This window comes from Microtus oregoni, unplaced genomic scaffold (assembly GCF_018167655.1).
Source record: "Microtus oregoni isolate MIOR12 unplaced genomic scaffold, Mior012 000019F_ref0000042, whole genome shotgun sequence".
Taxonomy (NCBI): domain Eukaryota; kingdom Metazoa; phylum Chordata; class Mammalia; order Rodentia; family Cricetidae; genus Microtus; species Microtus oregoni.
The window spans coordinates 2,857,875-2,865,432 of NW_024543078.1; the positions used below are offsets into that span (position 1 = coordinate 2,857,875).

Genomic DNA, 7,558 nt, shown 5'->3' on the forward strand with positions numbered 1-7,558 from the left:
CCTCAATCTGCTGCCATCTAAGGCATCCTCATCCAGCACCCTGGACGTCCTATACATGTGTGCATGCGGAACGGTGACCCCCAAGGACGCATAGCCACACGGTGACTTAGTACAGAGAAAACCCTGTTTCCAGAGGGCTTCCTGTAGGAAGTGCCTACCACCCCGGGGAAGCAGCCTCCAGACCTGAGTCTCACTGGGCCAGATAGGGCCAGGTCAATTCCTGGTTTAGGCGTCTGGCAGGACCTGGAAATGGAGGAAATGGAGACAGCTCTCTGAGGACTGCAGTTTGACTAGGCTCCACTCTCAACCCTGTCCAGACAGTTGGGCTACGGTGAGGACAGGATGGGTTGATGTGGACGCAGGGTGAGGACAGGGCCCAGCACTGGGATCTGCTGATGTGGACGCAGGGTGAGGACAGGGCCCAGCACTGGGATCTGTGAGTCCCTCATCACACAGGCTGGGGCCTCCCTCCCTCTCTGTCCAGCAGTCCCAAGCGACAGAGTAGGAGTGTGAGAAAGGCCTTCCTCACCCAAGGCTCCCCACTCCCCACCTGCCATCCACAGAGAAACTATGTTGTTATTAAACACAAAGCAAGCAGACCTGCACCCCCGCAATCCCCAAACACCTTTACTGCACTAAAAACAGCATTATAAACAAAACATTGGGAGAGGCGTCTTAAAGAGGCACACACAGTCAACTGCAAACACAAAGATATCGAACAGTGCAGGGTGTAGAAAACGGGACCCCATGGAGCATAGGGGATGGGAAACAGAAAACATCAGGTGATCCGTGCGCCCTTCTGTCCACCACCCCAACTGACTAGCCCAGGTCTTGGTTGTACCCCAGTTCCAGAGACTGTGGGCACCAGGCACAGGGAAGAGTCAACTCCAAGGTGCCACTAGGCTGTGCCTAAAGGGTCCCTAAAGAATCAGCTCCCATGTTCTCTAGAGGGACTTGGGCTTTTAGAGTTTGAGGATAGCAAAAGAGGAAGGACACCGGGCCCTTCCTAATCCACCAGGGCCCAACAGGCAGTCCATTTAATTCGAGTCATAGTTTGTGCAGAACACAGCAGCCATTCAGGGAGCCAGGATCCTACCCCAGGAGGGCTTCCTGTGCGGAGAAACCACACAGAACCCAGACCTGTCCCTCCCTCCCATCACCAAAGCCTATTTACACTCTGGAGCAAGGGGCACCCTGGGAAGGAAGGAAGTTTGTAGCCTGTAGAATGGGGAGGGAGTCGTGGGCTTGAGGCAGAAGCTCCAGGTTACAGGTGCTTCTGGTTGGTCGGCAGGAGTGGAGAGAATCCTGCGCCAAAGAGCCAACAGCGAAGAGACACTGCGACCCTCGGCTCCTAACGCACTTCTAGTCTCCCCTGCTCTAGCCAGAAAGGAACACCAGCCCCAGAACCTGAGAGGCTGGGTCTACCTGGAGCCAGCCTGGTCAGGGAGGATGACCTCCCACAGACGAGAGGTTCTCAGAGCATCTGAACTGAGTATATCCACCAGGCTGTGACGGAAAACACCCCCTGTACAGTGAAGGGGGGGAAGAAAGGCCAGCCCCCACTCGGGGACCTAATCTCTGGGTACCGGTTGCCTTAGGTATCCAGGATCCTGGGACCGCTAAGAACCCCACAACTCAAGATGAAAGGGCCAAGAGGTATCACGAGTGGGAAGGGGGAGGGGTGCCGGCCGGCAGAGCAATGCTTTGTGCCTACAGCCCATCTTCTCCTCCTATGAAAAGAGCAATCCACTAAGAGACCCAGGGAAACACAGGGCCGCAGGCCCCGCCCCCACCCACTCCGATGAGCTCAATGTGGAGGGGGAGGAGCCGGTGACCTCACAGAAAGGGCAGCAGCGAGGTCAGTGGCAGTTCCTCCTCCCCCAGGATTGTGTCCCGCTTGAGACTGCTACCCTTATTGACCACCTTGATTCTGAGGGCCAGCTTGCGCACGCTGGCCGGACCCAGGCCGTCAAAGAAGAAGTCCTCGTTGAAGATGGGGTGGCGACTGTTTTTGATGATGGTGCTCCGCTGCTTCTGCAGCTTCCCGGGCACCAGGCACAGCCCCACGCAGCAGTTGATGCTCCGGGCATCACAAGGCCGGTCGTACAGACCCTCAGCCGCCAACAGGCGCACCCGCAGGCGGGCCTGAGCCGCCTCGTATTCTGCCAGCAGCCTCACGCTGCCCCTGGTGCCCATCCGCACTGTGTGCTCTCCACGTGGTGCCTGACCAGACTCGGGGCCTGGCTCCGGGGTAGCCTTGCGGGTCAAGCGGCGACGGACACCTGGGCTAGTGTCTGGGGTGCTGTCATCGGCAGACAGGGAACCATGGCGGCCCACCGAGTGTTTCAGCTGGCTCACCTTGGCCTGGCTGTCCTGGGCGAAGCCCTTGAGCAGCGACACAGAGCGAGAGAGCAGAGGGGACCCGAAGGGAGAAGACTCGGCAGAGGACCCCGTGTCACTTTCCCCGCCGCTGAAGTAGCGACAAGGGCTCATCAGGCCCCCCCCAGCCTCCCGGGGTCCCCCATTACCTCCATTGGCCTTGGCACCTGCTCGCCGGCGGCCAGCACCAGGGGAACCCACCTGGGCCAGGGCCCCGTGCTCACTGTGGAAAAGGGACTCCTTGCGTCGGGTGTGGGGGCTCTCAGCCAGTGTGGCAAAGCCATAGGATGTTTGAGCCTTGGGCACAGAGGGCAACGACATGGCACCCTGTGCCTGGGGGTCGGCGTTGGTGGCCTCCTCTGCTGTCCAGTCCTCTGCGCTCTCTATCTGAATCACGTGTCGTGTGGCTGCCTTCAGCAGACTCCTGCTCTCTGAGGCCAACTTGACAGGCAGCCGGGGGCTTCGTGGTGCTCGGCGGGGCCCAGGTGAAGCCAGGTTCTGCTCGGAAGTGGATGGGCCCAGGTCTGCCTGCCCCTCAGCCTCTGGAGGGCCTGAGGGCAGCTTGGGGGGTATGAAGAAGTCGGGGATCTTGTCCGGCGTCAGCACGTTGCTATATAGAGGGCCCTTGGAGGCCTTGTCCCCAGCCTCGCCACCCACCCCGCGGCTGGCTCCATTGTCCCCAGACCCCCGAAGCCGTTCCAAGAACCACATGTTGGTTTTTCTCATGAGGACAACAGGGAAGAGACCAGGGAGTCTGAGAAAAGAAATAGGGATCAGAGGTGACAGATGTACTCAAAGGCCACCTGTCAGAGGGTGGGACCTGTTGGGGTTACCAAGAGGTTGGTATTTGTGCCCAGGTGTAAGATGACTGTCAGAACTGTCAGGGGCAGGCACTTTACACGGGGCGGGGGGGAGGGATCATCTGCCAGGGCCCCATGGGGTTGCCATCTGGTTCAGTGGTCATCACCTGTCAGGGTCGAGGCCAGCGTAATGCAGGGACACGCTGAGCGCTTGGAGCGCCCTGAGTAGTGTCAGCCTCCCAGGCCAGCTGGCCCCAGCCTGCATTCCGCACACCTACCCACCCACCTGAAGGGCCGGGGTCTCCCCCAGGAACCACAGGCCTGAGCTGTCCCGGCCCCGCCCCCAGCTGCCACCCACCTGTGGCTTCGCTCAGCTGCTGCGCCTTGCGTTGGGTGGGGGGAGGCGGCGGTCCTGGGTCCCGCGCAGCGAGGTGACCGCGCCCCCGGCTTTCCGGGCGCGGGGTCTGGGCACCTCGGAGCTCGCGAGGCTCCCCTGCCGCGGGCTTCGGCGACTCCGGAACGCGGGGCTCGGCTGCGGGCCCGGCGCAGCTGCGAGCGAGGCGGCAGCGCAGGGGCCAGCTCTGCGCCCGGCGCGGGAAACCGCCCACCAAGCCGTATTCCTCCGAATGTGGCCGCGCGCCCGCGTCCCCGCAGTCCGGCAGGGGCGGGGCCTCCCGGAACTGGCCAAGGGTGGCGAATCGGGGGCGGGGTTCCTAATATAAATAGGGCGGGGTCTGCACGTAGGACCGGACTGGGAGCGGGGTTGGATGACGGGCGGGGCTCCTGGTTAAAATAAGGTGGAGCCTGAAGAAGGGGCGGGGCTGGCAGGAGAGGCAGGACTTTGTTGGTCGGGGCCTGGGGGGGGGGGGGCGGGGGGCGGTAGTATTGGATCAATTGCCTGGCACAAGGAGGGGACGCTGAGAGGGTTAGGGGAACCCACTCGTACAGCCAGGGGCGGATCCAGCTGTGTGGGACGGGTCTTGGGCTCTGGGCTGAACCTCCTGATACCAACTTGTAACGCCTGTGGTCCTGAGCAGGACCCCACAGCACTGATCTGGGCCTCTGGTTCTAGACTGAGTGGAATACAGACTGGATGGGGAGCTGAGGGGCGGGGTTTGTGGCACTGAACCCAGCTGAGGCAAACTGTACCACTTCCGGTCTGGGTACGGTGGGGGGGAGGGCCTCACCTCTGAGGAGCGTAGTAGTTATGATTGGAGTTGGGAACTGAGTCCCAATCTGCTTCTAAATGACTTTCTCCATCTTGGGTTCTCATGGCCCTCAGCAGGTGAATGGCAGTATGGGTGTGTGGCTCTCCACGACACAACCGTAACAAGCCGATCGTGGTGGCGGCGCACACCTTTAATCCCAGCACTCAGGAAGCAGCCGCAGGCGGATCTGTGAGTGAGGCCAGCCTGGTCTACAGAGTGAGTTACAGGGCTATACAGAGAAACCCTGTCTCAAACCAACAAAACAAAAATAACAAAAACCTGTGGCAGGAAATCTACAGGGGAATGGAAGAAACTGCCATTGGCCATGGCAGATAAAGAGGCCTGGCAAGGTAAAGCCAGGGCTCAAACTACGCTCACCTACTGGGTCACAGTGCCTAGGAGCCAGGCTGCCTTGGTCTGCTCAGCTGGAGCTTGGATCTTGTGGCCATACGCACTTGCTGCCATGTGTCCCTAAACTCCCTATCCCTCTGCCACCCCAGTGATTCCACAGGCCACATTTGTCCACAGCTGAGAGTCCTGGAGAGTCTAAGAGATGTTGGCTGGAATTTTTTCTCAAGTTCTGCAGGTGATCAAGCATCTTAGCGAAGGGCACTGACAACCCTCGCAGCAAAGGACTCCAGCAGCTGGCTCCAACAGCTGAGCCCAGCGGCTGTCCCCTGCACCCTGTTATGTTTGGAAGCTTAGAAATGGAAGCCATGGGGAAAGTTATCTGGAAGTGGGTCTCCACCCCTACCCTATTGGCCCCCATGAACCCCACCCTGCCGGGAGGGAGCCCAACCCTTCCAGCTGGCAGATGGCGACCAGGAGCCTCTTGGTCAACAAAGCCGTCTGCCTCTTTCTGAGCAGAACCACTGGCCGAGGCAGATGTGGCCAACCCCCTTCTATCTAGGACTCAGGCTCAGTTCATGCTGGAGAGAGCTCCTAGAGCAGGTGGTATTGATCCAGCTTCTTCCTACAGTCCTGAGTCGTGCCACCTCCTGCTGGGCACAACCTTAGCCCCCAGGGTCAGTGGGAGGGGTCTTTCTCAGAGGTCTGTGTGCTATTTTGCTCCTGTCTGGGGCTAAAGAGATGGCTCAGTGCTTAAAAAGAACATTCTCTCATCGAGGATCCAGGTTCCGTTCCTAGTACCCATGACTCACAGACATACACGCGGGCAAAGCGCTCATGCACATAAAACACGGAGCAGTGCTATAGACAACACATACACATAAAACAGTGCAGTACTATAGACAACACATACACATAAAACACGGAGCAGTGCTATAGACAACACATACACATAAAACACGGAGCAGTGCTATAGACAACACATACACATAAAACACGGAGCAGTGCTATAGACAACACATACACATAAAACACGGAGCAGTGCTATAGACAACACATACACATAAAACAGTGCAGTACTATAGACAACACATACACATAAAACACGGAGCAGTGCTATAGACAACACATACACATAAAACAGTGCAGTACTATAGACAACACATACACATAAAACACGGAGCAGTGCTATAGACAACACATACACATAAAACAGTGCAGTACTATAGACAACACATACACATAAAACACGGAGCAGTACTATAGACAACACATACACATAAAACACGGAGCAGTGCTATAGACAACGAAGGTGTGGGGCTCAAGACCTGATGCCAATCTTTGTACCCACACAGCTCCAGGTCACAGGGGCCTGACGGCTCCTACCCTACAGCCTGTTCACTTAGACATGAGCAGTGCGTGGCAGGCCCACAGGAAGCTGGGCCTCCTGTCTCAGAGTAAGGGACCTATGGGCACCACAGAGGAAGAAACCCCCAGAATTCTCAGGACTGTGGCACACTCATCTGAGATCCCTCAGGGCAAGCATTTGCTGAGTAGTTGCTGTGAAGGGTAGGATGTGGGTGGAATTCCTCAGAGCCAAGCACCTGAGCTTCCTGGAGAACTGAGCCTGAGTCCTAAACAGGAGGGTTGGCCACAGCTGCCTTCACCCATGGCTCAGCTCGGTGACAGGAAGATAATGGAGCCTGGCGGCTCGGCCATCGTTGTCACCCCTCACTGATGGAGGAAGGTCATTGGTTAATTATAATAAAGAAACTGCTTGGCTGGCCCTCATAGGTTAAAACATAGGTGGGAGGAGTAAACAGAACAGAATGCTGGGAGGAAGAGGAAGTGAGCTCAGACGGACAGCTCTGCTCTCTGGAGCAGAGACACCATGCCCCGCTCCTGGGCAGACACGCGATGAAGCTCCAACCCAGGATGGACGTGGGCTAGAATCTTTCCCGGTAAGACCGGTGCTCATAGATTATTAGAGATGGGTTGATCGGGATATCAGAATTAGCCAGTAAGGGCTAGAGCTAAAGGGCCAAGCAGTGTTTAAAAGAATACAGTGTCCGTGTAATTATTTCGGGTAAAGCTAGCTATGTGGGCTGCCAGGTGCCGGGGACGCAGCCCCGCCACTCCTATCACTACACCTCACCTCGCGTGGGTCTCTGGTGGGTCACTAGCATCCACCTCCTAGCCTTCACCATGAGACCTGAGGTCCCTGTACACATCCTGAGAGGCACCAGACACGGGACTTGGGGGCGGGGGGGGGGCTGGACCTTGTAAAAACAGTGTATGAACGGATTCACCAATGACTGAATAAAGCTAGTTGAGACCTCTTTGACCCAGGTTCCAGAATCCAATTCTCAGACATTCCTGTCCCTGCCAGAGTGGCTCTTCTCACTGGAAATCAAGTTTAGGACCTCATGCCTCCTCAGTCCTGTGTCCTCCACCCCTGGGCACCATTCTGTTCCCTGGGCATGCCAGCTCCACACACACAGGCCCTCTCTGCATGTTCTCGCTCTGCCCAGAACTCTATGCCCTCCACGTTGGGATCAGCAGTGGTCTGCAACTAGGCCGTTCAGATTTCCTGGACTCTGAAACAGTCCTCTCCCTAGGTATTATCTTTAAAGTACACTTAGTGAGACTTGCTGATCAATGTCTGAGATAGTTTTTCATCCCTGCTGAAGACTGTGGTGGGAAGAATGGATGAGTTGGTATGTGGGTAGATGAGTAAGTGGATAAAAGGGTTGGTGGGTGTGGGCAGGGCTGAAGGTTGGATGGGTAATGACACGGATGGATGGGTGGGTGGATGGATGGATG

General features: G+C 57.3%; 1 protein-coding gene across 1 annotated transcript; it reads right to left on the reverse strand.

Moving 5' to 3' along the window:
• Nucleotides 1–607: 607 nt before the first annotated feature.
• C2cd4c (C2 calcium dependent domain containing 4C) lies at nt 608–3,913 on the reverse strand. Its single transcript, XM_041668735.1, has 2 exons — nt 3,538–3,913; nt 608–3,133 (listed from the first exon to the last, which is right to left on the reverse strand). The coding sequence occupies exon 2, from the start codon at nt 3,103–3,105 to the stop codon at nt 1,837–1,839; it is 1,269 nt and encodes a 422-aa protein (XP_041524669.1). The 5' UTR covers nt 3,106–3,133; nt 3,538–3,913; the 3' UTR covers nt 608–1,836.
• Between the last annotated feature and the right edge of the window lie 3,645 nt (nt 3,914–7,558).